At 47.2% G+C, this 21,336-nt stretch overlaps 1 protein-coding gene and 1 long non-coding RNA gene across 5 annotated transcripts in view; one reads left to right on the top strand and one right to left on the bottom strand.

Annotated features, from left to right (window-relative positions):
- Window positions 1-8,408: 8,408 nt before the first annotated feature.
- Window positions 8,409-21,336, bottom strand: part of NECTIN1 (nectin cell adhesion molecule 1) — a 115,758-nt gene continuing 102,830 nt past the window's right edge. For 2 of the 4 annotated variants that reach the window (XM_061368539.1, XM_061368538.1), the window contains one exon: window positions 8,409-9,905. In XM_061368539.1, the coding sequence (XP_061224523.1) occupies window positions 9,687-9,905 (219 nt within the window). In that variant the 3' untranslated portion in view covers window positions 8,409-9,686. Of the gene's footprint in view, window positions 9,906-14,823; window positions 14,869-16,631; window positions 16,817-21,336 lie in introns of all 4 variants that reach the window. The other 2 variants (XR_009727723.1, XM_061368541.1) reach the window with 2 other exon arrangements.
- LOC133220435 (uncharacterized) lies at window positions 12,000-21,327 on the top strand. Its single transcript, XR_009727724.1, has 3 exons — window positions 12,000-12,119; window positions 12,496-12,577; window positions 21,099-21,327. It is a non-coding gene; the product is annotated as an uncharacterized LOC133220435 (long non-coding RNA).

The following is a 21,336-nucleotide window of genomic DNA, read 5'->3' as shown; positions in this document are numbered from 1 at the left end:
ATGTGTGCGATGCCACAAGTTCTTTTTTTAATTATGATGATCAAAATATTGCTTAAAATTAAAGGCAGCTGCATTTGTTTCTGACGGATATCATAATTGCAATTGTAAATTGGGGAATGTAATGTTTCCTGGTGCTGCTGTGAGTAATGGGTCTGAAATCATTATGGATAGGTAGATATAAATAAACCAAGAGATCTGTGGAAAGGGAGCAAAAGCAAGCTAAAAGGGTAATTAGCAGAGCGAACGGGGGCAGGAGAATCCAGTGCTCACAAAAATCTACAAATTCTATGGAGTTCTGTGGCTGTTTCTGTAGCATTTAGTGAAAAAAATAAAGAGGAAAATTGCTTTCCAAAAAGGAAGGAAAAAAAGAAAGAATTAATTTGAACCCTGTATTTATCATGATGTTTCTTTGCTGTCTCTTGTTACACCCTGCAGAGAAATAAATTCCTCCCCATAAAATACTCAAATCAAACACCACAGATGATAGAGTCCTGTTCCTTTTGGTTTGCCCTACCCTTGGGCTAGACTTGGAGCAATGCTGATGCTTTATGCTGACTGCCCTGCTTTTCCCTGGGGATCAGCAGGTGAAAAGTGACTTGTCCTGGGGCTCTGTCATTGCCAGTGTTGAAAAGACAAGTCCCATCTTTACAGAGGAGGATCAGCTGCTTCTTTTCACCTCCTGGTCCTGAAGAGGGAATGGGGCTCCTTGCCTCAGGGCTATGCCTAATTCGGATGCAGTTACCCTCTGAGAGAGGAAAGGAGGGGTTTTACACCCAGGAAATGTTTCTATTCCACACAGCTATGAGAGAACAGAAAGTATTCCTAAAATCCCTGAAACACCCAGCAAGGCTGCTGCTGATTTCACTGTGTAACTGAATGCACACCCAAAACATAACAAGCCAGTTCGGGATGGGTGTAAATCCAGGGGAATGCACCAGACATCAGTTTAAGCCATGGGGTAGAAAACAGAATCACAGAAGAGTTGTAAAAGGTATCTTATATTTGCCCTATCTCAATACGCATCTCTTTAGGCTGTGAAGGAAAGAGGTAAAATTAATAAAAGAGGTAAAACTAAGGAGGAAAAGGTAAAACTAATCTTAATTTTCAAGTCTTAGGCTCTGTTTTTTTGTATTTAAAGGAAAATAAATTAAAGGTTTTCTGGTCTTTTGGCCCTGACAACTGTAAAGCAGCCAGCTCAATGGTGACATTTGTCAGCAGACCCTGAGCAATAACAAGCAATCACACTCCAGCTGGCTCACCATCAATAAGCAGGGATGGATTATTAGTAACAGCTCTGTAGGTTTTAGGAAGTGAACGCTGAAAAAGAGCAGTTGCAAACTGGAGACCTCAGCCTGGATTTCCTGCTTGGCTAAAGTCACTTGTCCAACAGCTCCAGGTGGTGTTGCCACGTTACGGCATCCTGAGTCCCATACTGGAAATAGCGGACTGAGGCGGTGACTCATGGAGTAGATAAACAGATGGAAATGGGAAAGCAGCCAACAGCTGGAACATCCCCACATGGAAAGAAGCTATCGCTGGATGCACTGACCACAGGGCTGGAATTGTTCCTCGCACAGGCAGGAACACGCTTGCTACCGATCAAATTAGAGGCACAGGAGACTGCAAAAACCAGTGGAGCTGGGAGAGACCAAACCGGGCTCTGATTGTTGTGCCACAAAACCTACAAGCACAAGCGGAGCTGAAATCATCTAACATCTGCTGAAGAAATAGGTGTTGTTGCATATGTGACACTTGAAGCTTAGCTGGAGCAAAACAAGCACCAGAAGTTGACTAGCCAGGCAGAAGTCCAAGAAAAGCCAGTCCATCCCATAAAGCTGATTACCAAGGAACACTTTCCCTCTACTGGGGGATGGAGGAGAAGGCAAGAGACTTCTCGAGGTTCATTAGAGAAACGGGATCATTATTTTCCTTCTTCAGCTCATAGAATCACCTCCTGAAAGGCTCTTTTGGCAGCCAGAAATGAACTCAACAAGGACACTGACCGATTGAAGAGCCTTTGTGGATTCTGTAAACGGTATTGATTTTCACATTCACAAAGAAATGAATTAGATGCCAATTGTATATGAACTGAGCCATTGTCTCTTGTACACAGTGTGTTTCCCTACCTGTATGAATAGAAATAGGTCTGCAAAACACAGCGTACCCTCAAGCAAAGAAAGTGTTGAGTAGAGGGATTGAAAAGGTGAGGTCTCCAGTTTAGTCCTCTCCTATTGTCAGCAAGCCCCTTAGGGAAAGCCATTTCTCAGCTGCTCAGGCTGCTCTATAAAACCGTAGGGAAACAGATTTAACCTCCATGATCACTGTGGTGTTGATGTGCATGGTTATAGACTACCCTTGCACCTCCCAGCTAACTGCATGTTTATTCTCTTGCTTGGCAAATGGCAAACTAGACATGTCATCAAGCACCACTAACATCTCTGGGCCAGTCACAATGACCTTTCCCTTTTGGAGCTTCCAAACTACTGTTCAGGGCAGTTGTCCAGCTCTGGGAGATGGAAGGATGCATACTGCTGCTGTGTCCCATCATGTGCTGGCCATGTTTGACAAGGGCAGACCTAAGAGCCGTGACAAATGGCCTGACCCCATGTCATAAAGCTCTATCTCCTACTCCAGCATTCATTATCACCAGCACGAAGAAGATCTCAGACACTGAAGCCAGGGCTGGTTTAATTTTCTGCAGGCCTGTAATGACTCTGAACCCTCTGTCTAACATCACTCAGCATGACTGCTTAATTACAGTAATTAAGGAGCATGGTAGAAACCTGCGCAGTGTGAAGGAGGCACTGCACTCAGGAAATGGATTCTCTGTCAGGCAGGTCCATTAGGGGCTGAGCCCGCTTGTCACTTCCATCTCCAGCAGCAGATGATGCTCAAGTCTGGCAGCTTGGGATGCCTGTCTGAAACACACTGGACTGGATGCCGTTTCCCAGGCAGAGGACATGCAACTTCTCATCTTCCTTTCCTTCCTTTCCTTCCTTTCCTTCCTTCCTTCCTTCCTTCCCATTCCCAGGACTGCTTTTACACTCCAAGATCAGGCCCATTGAAAGGCCACTCCTTGGCTACTCTTTATCAGGCCAAATAGTGTTTGTTAGTTAGGGAAGTGTCCCTGGGAGAGATGGTGACATTGACCATCACCCCCAGTAAGAGTGCAAGTGCTCACCATAGCTTTACCCCTGAGTCACAGGGAGGCTGTGCATAAGCCAGGATGGCCTTTCCAGTCCATGGCATGTTAAGGAAGTGATTAGAGCTTGCTCTCGAAGTAGGTGTGATGTCTTTTTGGAGAAGCACCTCACTCCTGACTATTGTCCAGCCACCTAAACAGGTTGCCTTAGGTCAGGCAGTGCAAATCCTCTCTATCCTGCACCATGGGTGGCTTCCACAGGCTCACATTAACATTGTGACTTGGAGCTGGATCTCCCAAGCACTGGTACAGACCTTTTCCCACAGCACTGAACACGTTTGCTGCAGTCCTGGAACGTAGCCTGCCTGCAAGGGTTCCTTTGGCTGCTCTCACCCTGCTCATCACACCTGATCTTCCCTGAACTGTAACCGAACGCATTCCACGCTAGGTCTGCACCAGGGGTGTTGTTGACCTTTCCATCCTCATGTGGTTCAGAAACACCTTCCTGCCCGGTGCGATGCTCCTGTGCGAGCTCACACAGCTTTGCTCACACTTCAGTAGGGGATGCTGAGTGTGGCCAAGGGACACGGATTAGAACCTGGCCTCAGCCAGGGCACAAATAATCCTGGCCCCACACTACTGCACAGAGGCAGATCTCTGGCTCCGAGTTAATGAACCATAAATTCCAGCTTAATGAGTTTTATACTGAGGAGAATAATTAATGTAATTAGTCCTGATATGAAAATGATGGTACTTGAGCCTGGATTACAAGGGGGAGGGGTGGATCTGGGGGTGGGAGGAAGCTTGGAGAAAGTTCATTTCTTTCTATGGTGCTGTTCACCCAGAGGAACAGGCTGGATGCATTCTTGGCAGGCTTTAAAACCTCACCTCCCATCCACCATAAAGAGCAAGAAAATAGAGCATGACAGCATAGAGCAGAAAAAGAGATCAGCCATCCCTGTTTGCAGCAGAGATGTGGAATCTTTAATGCAGCTCCTTCCTGTGCTCTCCTCTAATTTGCAGCTCCCCCACTGCACTCCACACTGGTGGTGTGTCGTCTGCCCTCCACAGCACTCTAAGGGGTAGTAACACCAACGTTTTAGTCTTACACACACAGATTCATATGTAGACTTCTGTATACACACAAAGTGAAGCTGCATGAGGTACTGTGTTCTGAGTGAAGCATTGATCATAGTACATTCAGCACTGGAGGAAGAGACCTCACATCTCATCTTAAGTGCTGACCCTGCTTGCATATCTGATATCAGCGGGGAAATAGAAAACAAGCATGCATGGATGTGCTTCACAGCATCTCTGCCTGAATGGGCATCTTTTCCACCTTATCTGTGCAGTGTCTGTGATACTGGCCTGGGTGTTTGTGTGCCTTTTTGACTTGGATGAACAAATCTCTATCTGGGCATTGGTGGGAGTCTCCATCCAAATGTGTTATGACTGCCACACACGAGATAAATCTGTATTCCTTTCCCCTGTTTAGAAAGTAGATACGGTCCTGGGGGGAGATGCCAGGATCCAGAAATACAGGATAAACTCGTCTTTGTGCAGAGGGGCTACATCCTTCCAAAAGATCTTTATCCCGATGCAGAGGCTCTATCCTTGTGCAGAGGAGTTTTTACCCTGGGGCTGATGGGGCTGTACAGTCATGGGGCTGTGGTGGAAATACCCCCCCCCCAGGAATGCTTTCCTCTTCTTGTCCTCTGCCCTCATGCCAGACAGCTTGTCTTTAACCAGAGGACCCCCTTTAAAGATGGGGATTTATTCTGTTGCCTGTTTCTCATGCGAATCCAGCTATTGCTAATCCCAGATTAACCAGGGAGCACTTCCCACCAGATGATTGCCATGTGCTGCTGGTAAGGAAACATCCAGGACACCAGCACTTGCTGCTCACTGCACTGTGATTCAGGGGTGCTAGTGGAGCATGTAATGAAGCAGGGGCAGAGATGGAGTAGTCTTGTTCCCTATGTGCTATGGATGGGGTAGAGGAGGACTCCTCATCCCTCTCTGACAGCTCCCATGCAGCACACCAGGGTTCAACAGAGGATGCTGCAAAGGCAGCTGCAATGCATGTGTTGTCATAAAAGGGTGTTCAATGCCTACCTGCATATGGAACCATACGGAATGCATATGGAGTGCTTGCCTGCAGAAGGAAATCAGGGCACTTACAAGAGAAGTGGGCTAGAGAGGAGGGGGCCGCAGGCATGCCTTTACCTGCACCTTCCCTAAATAGCTGCTGGCCCAGAGAGCTGCTTGTGGCTGAATCTATTCCACCCACTTGCACTGCAGGGAGGAGGCTTCCCACAAGAGTAGGAAGTAAAATGAACTAAGTGAAAAGGGGCATCTCTCCTAGAGCACTTGGGCAGTGTAATTATGTTTGCATTGCTCCGAGGGCAGAGCTCTAGTAGTGATGTGCACCACACTTTGCCTTGCAGGTCACCTGAACGCTGCTCCTCTGCTTACCTTGAAGTCCCATGTCCTTGCTAGTGCTGCAGGCAGTGAAGGATGCAACATGAAAGGTGGCTTCATCTAGTCCTGAGGGCAGCCTTAGCAGAACTCAGCCAGGGAGGAGTGTGTGTGCACATGTGTACATTTTGGGGTGTGAATGTGCGAGGGATGATGGATGTAGTGAACAACTCAGGAGGAGGTCAGCACTGGGTGAAAGGAAGAGATCAAGCACCTCACACAAGCTTCACAGCTATGAGAGAAGCTGTAACTCTTCAGTTCATCTTTATTTGAGTTCTGTGATCAGTCTTTTCCATCTGCAAGAGCTCGGGTGTCGGTGCCACCAATATACGAAGCAGAAATGATGACATTTCACCCCAGCAACAGGAAGAACGGCTTCACGTCTCACACCAGTCAGACATGGGAATAGAACACCAATTTCTCCCATGTACTGCGAGCCCACTGGGTGCATGATCACACTGGACCAGTTTCCTGTTTGACTTGTTCGGCAGCCTACACCCAACAATGCTACTGGATGGCTCTGTTCCCAGAGGAGGGATCTTATTTGCACCATGGCAGGAGGAGAACACCTCTCATGAGCATTGCTGTGGCAGGATTTCTGTGCCTGCAAGGTCACCACAGACAGGGGTAGGTAGAGTTAAGCCCATGACAACAAGCACAGCAAAGTCTGGAAACAGCCATTAGGCAAACACAGTGCAACTGTATGGAAAAAAGAGGGAGGAAAAAGAGCCCTGAATCTGAACCATTTCTAAATGCAGCTTTATAAAACTAAAACAATGGACTTGAACCACACTGCCTCCTTCAGCAGGGGTTTTCTGCAGGGGTTTCCCCCCCTTTTCCTAGGGTACAAAGGAATTTGGTGGTGTGTGGAGACTCTCTTTTGCCATTTTGTTGGAGACCAATGCAGTCTTAAGGAGAAAAGAGGCAAAGAGAACCAAGACATACCTAAGCCTAATAGAGGTGCTGACACAAGTCAAACTACTGCTTGAATTTATGCTTTTCCTGCTTTTTCCCTTTCTAAGGAGGGTTGAAATCCTTTTCCTTTGCTGGAAAGCACAGTAAAACCCTTTGTGGCTGTGATTCAAAGCTGCACAAGGCAACCGGTTTCTCTGTAACGCTGCAGTCCATATCTCTGCCTTCCCCTTGCTTATCAAAGCATCATCTCTCCAGCCACAGGCAGCACAGAAAACCACCTGCATCATGTTCCCTGCCTCCTCTGGAAAATGGTCCCTTATGTATTTGAAGATCTGACCGTATTTCACTTCTCATTTATATTCTTAGATCAGTCTGAAAGTGCACCAGGTGAAGGCTCCCAATCAAATCTACTTTAATTGCCGCTGTGCAGGCAGCATCCTGCTATTACAGGCAAGCAAATAGGGAAGTGTCTCATGGAGTTTGCCTTACTTTTTCTTCATGGTCAGTGGTGCTGGGTTGATTTTAGGATGTCAGAGACCTCATCACCTTTCCAAACTCAGTGACCCAAGACACGTTTGTCAGACTCCATGTTTCCCCTTCCAAGGTGGATGTGTTGGTTGTGGCTTCAGTTCAGTTCAGAGCACACCCAATTTCCAGCTCTGTGGTAAACGGAAAGTACCTTAAGGTATGGTGAGAGGAAAACAAGAGAGAGAAATACATTATCTGAATCAAGACACGTAGCACTCGAGTCCATTGCTGTAAGGAAATGACTGGCTGAATTCCCTAGAGACTGGCAGAGGAAATGTGAATCCAAATTACTCTGAAAAGGGTTTCATCAGTCAAGACCAAAAGGATAGTATTGGAAAAGTTGTGTTTAATGCTCAAAGGCTATGTCTGTACAGTGCCTTGATCCTCCAGGAATGAGAGTGCCCCATGCACTAGCACGTATGAAAGCTGCTATGCCTGTCAGAGGTATTGGCCATTTCAGCTTGGTCAAGAAGCACATCAGTGCCCTTTCATCTGGACCTCACCCAGGTAGGCAGAGTCAGGTCACTCACCTGATACAACACCCTCTCAACCCAGTGTAGAACCACGTCCCAGCAGGAAACTACCTACCCACATGGTATATCCATTTCCCACCTCAGAGACAACCACCTTGTCCTTGTGACCAGCTTCATGCTGTCTCCACAAAGCACAGAGTGGCAACGTGCACCAGGGAAGCAGGGGAAGAGGGAGGGTTGGTTTTCCGAGGGTGTGCTGTACGCCATGCAGGGATACATGCACGTGGCGTCATCCTCATGCAGTGCTATATTGCCTAACTGAAGTATGAACATCTCTCTTATATACAGATCTATTTATTAGCCTGCAGGGAATCCCTGAGGTAGTGTGAACACAGATGTGCTTCTCTGTGGAGGAAGAGGGTCAAGCAGGGTGAGTCTTGAGGCTGCTTTAGATGATGGGAACACAGAAAGTGCATAGAACAACTATAGCTGTTTAGATTTAGAGATACAAAAATAACATGGTGCCTCAGTCCATGTGGCACAGCAGGAGCTGGGCTGGAAGCATCCAATGCAGTATTCATACCTCCTCTTATGGGGAGGGTTTCATCTGCTTGCTAGTTTCACTTCCTATTTGTGCAGGTAGCACTGACACGTTATCGGTGTATGGGCAACAGGATAATGGTGTGGTTCCCATCTCTCCCTCCCACACGCACTTTGCTCAAACAGCTTCATGGTTTCCAGAGTGATATTCAGTGTGCAATGTCTGCAGACTGCCAAATACCCAACCTGAGACAAAGGAAATTAAATGCCCATTTGCCAAGAAGGCATATCCTTTGTTCAGAACATCCAGCCGTCATCTATTCTACGCCATACCTGGGTGAACAGATGAAAGTTATCCTTGAAGCCAAGCTCTCGGACAGGATGTTAATGCCTTTTTCTCCTCTTCTTTGCTTCTATACACCTTTAAGTGTGTATCTATATTTATTTTTACTCTAATACAAGTGAACACAAATGTGATGTGGAGATGAGTTCCATTCTTTAAAACACTTTGTGGTCACAGGAATATACACGTTTGCATTTACACACACACACATTCCAGTATCAAAAGATTTGTAGTCCCAAGACCAAGATGCTTTAGAAAAAGTTAAAAGGCCAGATTCTGCTCTTGGCTTTTATCCTTCATGAAGAGCAAGAGGATTACCTGAAATTGTGATTTATTCTTTATATTCTGCCTGAGTTCATTCTGAAATTCCAATCAACAGATGCAAGGAAGAGAGGGGGAAATGCTAGTGGGGGGGTCACATTAGGCTTTGAAAAGGAAAATTAGAGAGAATGTTTTCCTTCCTATACTTTTTTTCCCTTTGCGTTTTGGGTTATAAGATGGTTATTTAAAGGATGCGTTCTCCAAATGTGTTGGCTTCAAAATATATCCCCACACCATCTGGATTTAAAAGAGCCAATCCAAGATATTGGGAGTGGGAGAAGGAGGGAAAAGGGAGAGAAACAAAACCCCTAAACCAAGACCTTTTCTCTATTCTTAGGTTGGTTTTGAGCATCTTTCATTATAAGCATCTTACTATTTGGTTCAGCAATCTTGGCTGTTTAGCTCTTCACAACAGGGATTTCCTATCCCCATTGCCAAGGGGGAAACAAATTTCTGCAAAGGAGGGGGAAAAGCCCTGCTACAGCCTCAGATTTAGCACTGGCTGTGCTGTAAACCTTCACACGAGCTGAAACAAGGGCTGTGAAACATCCACACCCAGCTACTCTGGTGCAAACAGTGCAGAGATTGGCACAAGGGAACCTACGGACATTTAATCGGGTTGGGCACATCCCATCCAACACAGGGCAGCTTGTCACCCACACACACATGCACGCACAGAGCTAGCTTGATACAGGATGGCCAGGATGAGAAAAGGAAGACGCAAGTACTGAATGAGATGTGGGTGATGGCAGAGTGTTCCCTTGAGCATAAGCAAGCCAGGCAGATACTTAACCTAACCATGTCAGTTACAATCGCACCCCAATTTCAAATGCCATAAATAAAACAAGCAATGGCAAAAGAAGGGATCTAAAAGGCCTTGGTTGTTGAGCGACTGGCCCAGGAGAAGTGAGAAACATTAGCTTCTTCATTTTGCAGTGTTGATGCTTTAAACATACTGTTCCTTAGGACAGATGTAAGGAGCCCGGGAACCAGGAGGTGGGCAGCAGAAGGAGATGTCCGCATGATGAGGATAAAGATCTTGTGGAAGATCTGACATAGGGGTGTAAACGTGAGGGATCTTCTCCAGATATCGATCTTCATGTGAGTAGCAGCGGGTCAGGTAATCACTCGCATTCGATACTTCTGAGTGACACTTTCCAAAGTTCTGGAAGCAGAGACAAAAGTCAATGGGTGAGAACTCTGGCATCAGTGGCCATAAACCACACAACTCTTCAGTTCCTTGCTGAGACACATAGAACAAGAAGGATGGAAAGTTAAACAGTTCTGCTTACTGCTTCAGAAAAAAACAGAAACCCAGGTGATGAACCCTCACATCCCAAAATCATCGTCTCCCTTCCTGAAATATCCATCCTGCTGATGAATATGGATAGATTTTGCACAGTTTGCCCCTTGTCTGTAAATGTACAAATGCCTCTGTACAAAATAAGCACTTGGCCAAGCAAGGACGGTTTCTTTTCAAGCTTCCTAACTCTTTCACAGCTGAGCTTTGAAAAAGCAGTGCTTGTATGCATCATTAATCTGATTCAGGCTCATGTTCTTTTACTTAAAGGGCACATGTATCTGACCAGGGGCTTTGGAGGCAAAATATGTGTGTAATGTTTACCTAGTAGATAGGAGTGCATGTGCTAATCTTTACCTGTGTGAGCAATCCCACTAAAAGCCTTGGGGCCAGTTTTGTAAGTCAAATCAACTACAGTGAATGCAAAGCGCTCTCAAGGCCAAGACTACTCTGTGGTCCCACGATCTTTGCTCTGATGGAGTGCATTCTTATGGATGCTTTGCAAAATCTGAGCCTTCTTAAATGAAACCAAATGAAATGAACCCCTCTTGGAGTCCGAAATGCTTTGGTTTCCATTGAGGTAATTTTGCAGAGGCAATACTGAAGAAAGACTGCTTGTTCAAGTGCAAGTATTGCAGAGACCCTTTTTGTCCGTGCAAACAGCAGCATCAGGAGACAGAGATCCCCCTGCTACACGCCTGTGTAAGCTCAGAGGAGCGCAGAGCTTCCCCGTAGCCCAGGACTCCGGCTCCCCAGAGGGTGGCAGCAGATGGGAAGGATTCCTCCCTGCTCCCAGGCCCTTCACTCCGGTTTGGAGACCTAGGGGATGACTCAAGCAGGAGGGACATCTAGCGAGGACAGCACTTTTGGTCTTTAAAATCAACCCACATTCACCAAGGGCTAATCTGTTCTCTAAGAGAGAGCAAATGCATTAGCAATCACCTTTTATGCCTGTGGTTTGAACGGGGGCTGGTGGAAGCAAGTAACTTGCCCTTGAGTCCTTCCTTGTTCTCTTTCAAAGTACCAGAAACAGTCAGTTTAGTGGAAAGGACAAGGATGTGACCCTCAGGAGAAAACGCCTGGAGGAACAGAACAATCTACTCTGCCAGCTCCTGGATAAATATTTCACCAGGGTGCTTAAAAAATCTGATAGAAAATGAAGTGTCGACAATAATTTATTGATGGTCCAGGCTGCTCAAAGAGGCTACAAGCGAGTCGGAGGGCTGCGGTTAGCGCAATGTCAGGAACAGCCTCACTAAGAGCAATGAAGGCTGCTAAAGGATGGAAAGTTTGTCTAAGCACCAGGATAACTGCAGCAATGCTGAGGCCAAACTGATGTTCATTTCCCTTTCCTTGGCAAAACCCTATAGCCCATCACTTAAGCTGTTGAAAGTCAGTGATCTTGACCTGGCCACATAATGAAGGACAAAAGGCCCTTGGCCCCTTCTATTTAGAATTGCTGCATGGGTATCTGCAATTTAGGTGGGCCATTCCCACAGTTACCTCCTGAGGGTTTCATCCACTTCTGGCTTTTAAATGCCAAGTGAACACGTGGAGAGGTGCTGTGCAGCATTAGAGCTGTTAAACTGGAGGAACCCAAACCATGGGACATGAGGAAGCTTCACTAACTCCACCTTAACCCCTACAATCTCTTCCTGCTGCTTTAAGGCACCCTTCCAAGTGGCAGCTATAATTACAGAGGAAGTTTAGGCCTCTGCAGAGTCAGATTTACTCTGTACACATACAACCCCGTGGCTAGAAAACTAGGTAGGCTGTGGCAACACATACTTCAAGCCTGGAGACAGTTACCTTCATACAAATTCTATAGCATTACCAGGCATTCATACCATAAGGGTAGCAGAGAACAAGGAACAGCTGTTTGCTATTCTTCTGATTGAGCCAGCTGCTAAAAAGGGATAAAGAGAGGTGAACAGGTTTGGGAGAGTGTTGGCTAGCAGAGTAAATGGTTTCTCCATGCTTAATCTACTCTTAAGGAGTCTCAAACACAACAGAGCTTCTTTCCATGCCTGCAAGGGGGAAAAACTATTAGCAGTGCTCTCCTCCTGCATTATTATAGAGGTAAGTCATTAACTGATTGCTCAACTACCTGGATAGAACTAACCTGAAAGGGAAGTTGTCTTCATGAGTGAAACTTAGATGTAGCAGGCAAGAAGAGTCTTTTAGGAAGGCTAGCAGTCTTTTATCAGTTAAATGGTATGGTGGTTTTATATGATTTTTGAGCATGCAACAGAAAAGCATGTGGCTTCATACTAGTAAGTGCACTCAAAATGTCTAATAGACAGGAAGGTCTAACAGGAAAGATGAGTTGTGTATTGTTGGGTATTCATGTCTATCACTGAAACAAGCAGAAGGGGTCATGAGATACTGTTTCATGGGCTGCCTATTGACAATATACCGTGTTAGTAAAGCATATTTCTTTCTGTTTATCTATCAGTTAATGTGGGCATGAAACAAGCATCTGTGAAGTAGGACTAGAGCAAATAAGTGATGGTTTGTCAGTACTTCAGTTTGGCCAGGTGAGTATAGGAGCAAGTTCTTTTCTTTCTTCACTCTGCATGGGTTGGAGTGTGGCCAGAGCAGGGCAGCTGGAAAACACCAGCACTGGGGTCAAAGAAAGAGACTTCCCTGTCTCTTTTCACCTTCCTGTAGCATGTGAAGCCAGGAGCCACATTGCTCCATTTGCTCCCTGATCTCATTTCTAACCGGCAAAAGTGAAGAGAGCAAGACCATCTTGATGTTTTTTAAGGTATTTAGCAGCTGGTGCCCTTTGACTTCCTTCCCCATTCCCACTGTGACTTTTCCCAAATCTAATTTATCTTCAACAAAAGTTTGAAATTAAATTAGGGATAATGAACTAATTAAATGGAACTGGCACGCGATTCTGCCACCTTCCCCCACCTGACTTCTCCCACTTGTCTTTGTTTCCAGCATGATTCCATACAATTCTTCATTATCTGGGTTACCTCCTCCCCTCTCAGTTTTATTTCCAAGAGCTTGATTAAAGGGGATGTCAGTAATCTATCCATTTCAGACAGCCTGGTAGATTAGCTTTAAACAGTCTTTATTTGATTGAATTAGCTTTCATTTCTGCCATGATTTACTCTCAACCCTCTTCCATCCCCTATACACCTTCTCTATCTCTTTGGTAAAACTAGGTGTGCTGCAGACAGCTTTCCCTGTGATCTGACCATGTCCTGTACCTTTAATCATCCCAAAATAACGAGTTCTTGCTGGTCCAAAAGTGAAAAACTCCTTCTTGGGGTCTGGAGGATTCCTCTGCTATGGTTTCAGGAGAACCTGAAGACTCTGGTAACATGTGAGAGTTGGAAAGATACTGCTACAGGGAACTGGGTTTCTGTTACTGCTCAAAAGCTCAAGAGCCAATTAATAACCTCTCATGCAGTTTAAACTTGTCTTTAGTCTTGCAGCATGGCTCACAAACACAAGTAGGCTGTTTTTCCTCTGCTTGGCCAAATTCAAGGCAAGCACAGTGCACATTCATGCACTGATATGATGTATCAGATTGGGAAAAATCCCAGCTTTGGGCTGCCACTATCCTGACCTTCTCCATGAATTGGTTTTGAATTCTGGGATGGACAGAAAGAAGCAGTCCTGTTGAGTGACAGCAGCTGAAGACAGTTGTCATAGTGTGGACCAGCCTGTGGAAAGGATGTAGGTGTTGGAAGATAGAAAACATAATGCAGTTAAGTGTGGTGCTGGAAGCCACACATCCTCCTTGAACAATCATTGTCTGGAGTGAAGAATAAATGTCAGTGTATTGGGGTTGAGCAGGAACAAGTAACCCTGAGCTTGCTTTTAGGAGCGTCCTCCTTTTCGTGAGGACAAAACAGAGAGCAAGTGGGACAGAGGGGCTCACCCCTGAGTTAGAGAAGATGAAAAGGTATGAGGAAGGCTGAAATTCCCACAATATAGGGCAAGGATCTACGATGAGCATGCAAGTGTTACTTACACAGAAAACTTGCTCTTAAAGTTGCATTCCTTCTTACAGCATGCTTTGAACATTCTCTTGCTGTCTACAGTACGTACCTGTCATGCATTCCTATAGGATCTTAAACCAACAATAATCTTAAACGTTTCCCTCCTTGCTGTTTCTCTCCTGAGTCCTTCTGTCTACCCTTTTTGGAGTCAGAGCAGGGATGTCACCCTCATGTAGAAATGGGAAACTAGCAAGGAGCCACCTGAGTTCTTTATTTCTCCTGAAAACGAAAATGGGGCTCCTGACCTGGGTGTTGCTGGAAGGAAGTGTGTTAACTGGGAATTGAGTCAGGTCTGCTACATTAGGTGGTTAAGACATCATTGAAAAAGCATAAAACCATCTCCCTGCTCTATGGCGTGCCCGAGGAGGGAGGTTTTGTGGCGGTGAGATTACACCTTCAAAGCACCATATGACTGGCTTTATTTTTACTTCAGAGAAAGTGGGAGGATTTCCCACTTTGGATTTGGAGGATTACTGTCCTTTTGCTGACTATAAAATCCCCCACCCCAGGGAGGACAAGGCAGGACCTCCCAGGATGGATTAGGGAGCGCTTGTCTTGTTACAGTAGGAGTGGCCAAGAAACTGCTGGGAATTGGAGGTGCTGCTTCCGACCGCATCTTGCTCTGGGCTGGCATTTCCATCCTCTCCCTGTATGCAAGAAGCTGGTGGTGCTGCTGCCTGGGAGCCGTCAGCACCTGTCTCCAGTGACAAACAGATCCCACAAACCAGATGGAGAAAGAAAAACCAAACCAATCCAGCACTTACTGTCCGCTCTCGCTCGTTACGTCTACGAAGACCTTGATCCTCATTCTGGGAGCAGGGGTGGGTGAGACACCGCAAGAGAGAGAGGTTACCGTTCTGATCCGGGCCAGGCCTGCTGCAGACACTTACCTAGGAAGGCTTTTGCTACAGCAAGGGAACTACAGGGCTGCTTCCAACACAGGAACACCAGGGACCACAGGGATAAAGGCAGACTGAGCTAACCCAACCCATTGCACATCATCTACCCTGGTCTTTGTGCTCCACCTTTACCCACCTCTTAGCATGGATGTTCCTAGCCCGCAAGGAGGCACTGATCAACGTGTGTCCAATGGGACACCATTCTTCTCCTGCACAGAGTTATTCCTCTCCTTCTCAAAGATATAATTCCCTTGCCCTTTCTCTGTCCCCAAGGTACTCTGTGCCTCCTATGATCTGCCCTGGATGACATGGGAGGGATTTGATGAGCTGCAAAGCACCTTATCTCTCCCTTTGCTTTCTTCCTTGCCTCCCCATCCTTTCCACTGAGTACCCCTGTGTACCCCTTCCTCCCATTTAAAAGGGAGTAAAATAAAGGGGAAGGAGCTGTAGTTGCCAAACTCTGGGAATACCCAGGAGCAAGGGAGAGTTATATCCAAGGAGGGGGCTGCTAATGGAATTTCTTTGGCCAACAGCTCTTGGTATTACCCAGCAAATATCTCCCAGGGGTGGGAGAGGAAAGTTTCCTCCCTTTCAGATAGAGACCTGCTGGTTTTAATAACTGAGAAAAGGGTATGATTATAGGAGAAAGGCAATAAGAGCTGAAGACATTGCAAACCCTATTCCCTTTCAAAGGGTCACTGGTAGCTAGGGATAGTCCAGAGCAACCACTTGAAGGTTTAAATGCAAGCTGAGTCCTAATCAGCCCCTGCTGCAAGACCTGAGCTTGATGACACTTAAAGCGGTCAGAAAAGCACAAGAAAAGGGAACAGAGAGGTCTGGGATCCAATTTTGAGAAGGAGAGCTCCAAAGAAAACAATCTTTCTTCCTCTCTTTCAGACATTGAAATGCGCTGTCTGCACCGACCCCGCACAATACAAGCTCTTTTATTTTAACATCCGTGGTTCCTCTCTGTCTGTCTCTTATTCACTGACTCTTTTAGATGCAGGAACCTTTATGTGTTCCCATATCCTCTCACATCCTCTCCCACCTTGTTCTTTCACACATGCACATATGCTCCATCTTATCTATAGTTGCTTCCATTCACACAAAGCTCCTTGTTTTGCTTTTCCTTTCAGTCAGGCCCCTTTCCTTTCTCTCCTCTTTGTATTCAACTAGCTTGGAAAGGCCCTCTTAACATCCCCACAAGGTTTTAGGCTTCTGCACATCCTGGTGTTGCCGCTCTGCTTCACGCTGTTGAGCCCCATAGAAATCCCTGATATCAAATCCCACCCCAAGAGCTGTACCTTTCAAGCTCACCTCATTGCTCCCTGTGTCTCCAGCCACACTGACTGCAGAGGGAGCAGACCCCTGCTCTGAAACAAAGCCATTAACCCTTTCCCTTTCCCACGTGCCTTGCCTCACCGTATAAAGCAAAGGAAAACACTGCAGAGCATGCACGGGAAGCAAGACAAGGTAAAGGCATTGCTGTCAGTGCCCCCAGAAACAAGGGTAGCAAAGGGACCGGCCACTGTGGGCATCGTGCAGGAGGTGGAAGGAGGAGGATGAGGACGGACTCGATGCATATGAGCCACTCCACAGAAGGGAAGGAGATGCAGGGGGGAGGCACTGACTTCAAAGGGGAGCAGTGAGGAAGGCAGAGTGTGATCATGTACCTGGAGGCCAGAATCTGAGGGGAAAGGGCCTAGAGTGACATGCGCTAGCGTAAGTTGGGCTGGATAGTTGCATACTCGACTAGGTCTCCGCCAGCATGGATGGAGGTCCGAGGACTGGGTGACGAGGCCAGAGCGGACGTGTCCAGCTCTGCATAGTGGACATCACAGTCCTTGTTGCCAGAGTTCTGGAGAGAAGAGAGCAGCAAGGCGGTGGGGACACAAGAGGGAGGAGTTGGGGTTGAAGTGGGGAGGCACAGGAACCATGCAGAAGGTGAGAAGTGAGTGAAGGAGACAGGAGAGGGTGTGTGAAGGGTGGAGGGAGAAAGAAGAAAAGGGTGAGAGGGGGGAGGAAGAAAAAAAACCCAGTTAAAAAGAGGGAGGTGGGGAGGTGATGAACAGTCAGTCAGGTGAAATCCCAAATCAAAAGGTCCCAATGGCACTGCTCCCTCCACCACTGAGCTGAGTGACACAGCCCAGCTTGGTAGCATCTGCCCCAAGCAACATCTCGCTGCTCTTGTCCTCCTGTGAACCTTTCTTAGCTGGGGTGGTTCAGTGAATTCAAACCCTATGGGATATCTGAGCTGTCAGTTTTGACCCAGGAATTTGGGGTTCATTGCAGCACACTGGATGCAAAGGCAGCATTGGGGACATGAGTGAAAATCATGAACGTTGGGTGTCAAGAAGGAGATTCCTAGAGGCAGTGGTGTCAAAGACATGAGTGGGTTTGCAGTGGATGCATTACCATAGGGAAATGACACTGCTGTGCAGCATGACATTGTTGTTGTAATAATGTCTAATAGATGCTAAAAGCATCCTTTTTTTTTGCCCTGAAAATATTTATGGGTATCCCTTTACTAAGCGGGCTTATCAGCAAGAGCTGCATGAATGGAATATTATCCAGCTGGAGCAGGAATGATCAGACATCTTTCATGCCTTACAAATAATAATGGTTGGAGAACCCTGAAAGGCAGAATGCCCTGGAAACATCACTGCTTAATGAGGAAAATTAGTCACCAGGAGGAGCCCTGGTGTCAGTATTGAAGGTGGGAGGGGATGCCCTGGCTACTTGCCCTATGGAGTTTCTCTAATACTCGCTTTTGGGCCTGGTTTCTTCTCCCAGCCTTAGCCAAGTGTCTGCTAAGCCTCTCTGAGAAGAGTTGTCTCTTCCAAATGGAATCGCTTCCCAGTTTCTCTCTCCATTCTCCACAATGGCTGCATCACTTGGCAATTACGCAAAAGGTGTTTAATTTGAAAATGGTTCTCTTCTCTTTGTTTGGGAGCATCCTCAGGCACATACCAGCTGTGGCAGAGCCATTCTCTGACGTTTATAGCCCTACAATGAGCTGTTTCAGTGCCTGTTGCTGGGAGGGGTTATTCAGTCAGCGATTCCCTCCGCTGTGCTCTTCTGTGACAGGGTTTGGTTCCACAGGGCAAAGGGGAGCACTGCTGCAGTGGCATTTCCAGTATCCAGTTCCCCTGTGGTGCTCAGCAAGGCTGCATGCTGGAGGACCACAAGGCTTGAGGTCCCCCCTGGGTCCAGTCATTGGGGAGGTGACCAGACAGCAGTGTCAAGCTGTTGGTGTGAAAGCTGTGTATCCTATGGCCTTCCTGCTTCGTGTCTATGGATGTCTGAAAAAGCAAGTGATGCCAACTCCAGTCTTAAACCTAAACCTATGTCCTGTAGAACTTTCCCCATGACCTTTGTATCTCAGTACCTCTTCTAGTCCCAGAGAAAGGCAGACTCTTTACCTCCTACATTCCTATTCTGACTACTTTGCCTCAATTCTCTCCCAAATAGCGCTTCTTTCCCCCTGCAGGTGTTTTCTCCATGGACATCCCCTGCTTTCTGCCACTCTTAGGCTTGCTCCTGCTCTGTGCTGCTTGTTTGGAGCAAAAATTATTACAATATCAATAATGTGACTTGTATACAAGGCCTAGCACTGCCACATGCAAGTGCTCTGTGTAAATCATCAGCATTGGCACCCTGGTAATTGCCCTGTAAACCGAAAGGAATTATTTTGCTGTCTATAGCAATGGAACTTTCCTTTCTACCTGTGCAAATGGGTATTGCTGACATGGACACCAATCATACTGCTGCTCCTACATGCACGCATGCTTCCACCTCTCTCGCTCATGCTCCCTCTCACATGCATACCCACAGGATCTACATGACCCACAGACACTGCCATGTGCACACTTGTACACACGCACGTGTTACTCTGTGCACTGATACACATGGGTACCAGCACTCTGGCATGCATGGTCTTTGGAGCTGTTACCTGTAACACGCACTTGCCTTTCCATCCCATTCACTCCTGCTTAGATATCCTCACATACATCACAGTTTTTACCCTACAAGAGCTCAGAGACAAATGCTGCAAGGAACCCCATTGCCCTTATGCTATCCTTGTGTATTTCTGTGCTTAGCCTCACGCTATGTTTCCCACAGTTTGCAACACACAAACACACATATGCACTTACAGCCTCTGACACGGGGCCCATCCCTGCTCCTTTGTGCAGGTATCTTGTCCCTGCAGACATGCCCCAGCCTGTCCCCTTCACCTGGTCGCCAGCCAGCATGCATCTGCACACATCCACATGTACCTGCACACCCTCTTTGCATTCCTCCTCCACCTGCCTTCGTATCTCCTGGCACCTCTCCCATTCCCCCTTCCCTCACTGTTTGCCGCCTCTAATCACTTTCTGACTCCCATTCTAGTGCTGTGAAATAGCCAACCCCAGGCAGTGGCTTTCATGCTGCCTTGTGATGAATCTGGTTTATCCCAAATTACAAGGTTTTGCACAATTCGGTGAAAGCTGAATGCACCCGCTCCATTTTCCTGCAGAATCCATTCCCTTCAACTCTCATCTTCTTCACTACCCTCCCAAGCCAAATCTCCAGATGAAGTACATGCAGAACAAGAATAGCCTGCCTTTCTTTTGTGCCTTCCCCTCTAAAGGATCCCAGAACCGCATATATAGCAGAGCAGCTGCCTACATCTGCATCTGAACACAGTGGGAGAGGGGCTGTATCAAAGTGAGGTTGGCAGAGAACCAGTGAAGCTGAAGGAAATGTGCTTCCCTCCTCATCCTCCAACTGACCCAGCTCTCAGGCAAAAAGGACTGTGCAGGTCTAGCTTGCATTGGTCAGTCCCTTAGCATGCTGGTGGAGTGTGATTACTGGGACTGAGCCAGGCGTGCTGGTATTGGGTTTAGTAACCATCACTATCCCTGGAGGTTTCCATGCAAGTGCTATCCCAGCCAGACGCTCCTCAGCATCCCCTCTGCAGGGAAGAGAATGTGTGTGACATGAACAAGAAGCCTTTGCCATGCTTTAGGGGTGATGCCTGTGAGTGGTCCTGCAGAGGGGAGGGCAAGCGTTGGCTCCTTGCACATGGGCAACGTGATGCACACCTGGTGCTGGCTGTGGCAGCACGTACTGCCTGTGTTATCTGGGCCGAATCCAGCAAAACCAGCACTCTTTGGCAGCAAACCCACACCCTCCTTCCCCTTGCCAGTCACAAACCTGAATAGCCTGCTGTCTGCCCAAAGGATGCAGTGATTTAGCAAGAAACAGGAGCGAGCCTCATCTTGTTCCTACGGCAAGAAGCCAAAGCGTGGTGTGTAGACGTGATGGGGGAGCCTGATGCCACTCGGAGGGACTGCCAGCCAAGCTGACCAGGGGACAGGCCCAATGCACAGCTGTGCTAGTCTTGTGCCAAGAGCGGGCAGAGCGGCGGCTGAGTCACCCAGACACCACATCCCTACTGCACAGGGAGTTCCTTCATGGGCCAAATAAAATGAGGGCTCCATAGTCCATCACCTCTTGGCTAAAGCCACGGGTAAGGAGCAGCGAGTGCCAAGCATGGGACAGAGAAATGCATCTTCTCAGACCAGAATTGAGAGCAGCAAACTCAGTTCCCATGGTTACGGAGCAGCTACCCATCAGGCCCCATCTCACATCACTAACTCTGCCACTTAATTAACTGACTGCTCGTTATTTCCTGAAATGAGCTCCTCCATCCTCCTGCTTGCCTGAATTTGGGCTCTCAGATGCTCCCCACAAAGCCATCCATCTCAGTCTAGCATCCTGTGCCTCATTTAAAGCTCAGCTACCACTCAACAAGGATTAGAAAGAGCTAGAGACAAGCCCTGGGACTAAGGGAGGACTCCAAAGGGAAGCTTTTCTTTAGGGACATCAGTCAGGTTCAGCTAGAGTGAAGTAAATAGGATCCCATCAACATAGCTCAGTACAGAGCTGTGCCTTTTTATTTCCAGTACCCTCAGGATCTGCTTTGCTGCAGACTTCTTCTAACTAAAGGTCATTGGGCCCTGTCCTTCTATTACCTGCCCAGGAATATGCATTAAAGGGTCACACCAGGATGAACTGGAGGGAGGGTTTATAATTAGTCAGGTTCATAAAATATTACTCCGCTATGGGCTGATATTTATACTTGATATTCTCAGGCAAATGGATTCACATTGCTGAGACCTAGAAGCACCACTCTTGGTGTGGAGCACTGTGAATCAGCCCTCCTGGAGGATGAATGTGAGAGACACCTGCAGCATCAACATGGGGACCGCATGTCTGCCATGGAGGACCTGGGGAGCAGCCCCATGCCATAGGATGAGGGAGGGAAAGGATATTGTCCAAGGTCTGGAAGGAGGAAGGTTTTCTGTTTTCTCCTTGGGGAGGACTCTCTGC

This window comes from Neopsephotus bourkii, unplaced genomic scaffold (assembly GCF_033783945.1).
Source record: "Neopsephotus bourkii isolate Nb327-2 ecotype Australia unplaced genomic scaffold, CSIRO-AGI_Nbou_v1 NB_1433, whole genome shotgun sequence".
Taxonomy (NCBI): Eukaryota; Metazoa; Chordata; class Aves; order Psittaciformes; family Psittacidae; genus Neopsephotus; species Neopsephotus bourkii.
The sequence above is the reverse complement of the archived record's forward strand: the minus strand, read 5'-3'. Positions and strand labels throughout refer to the sequence as shown.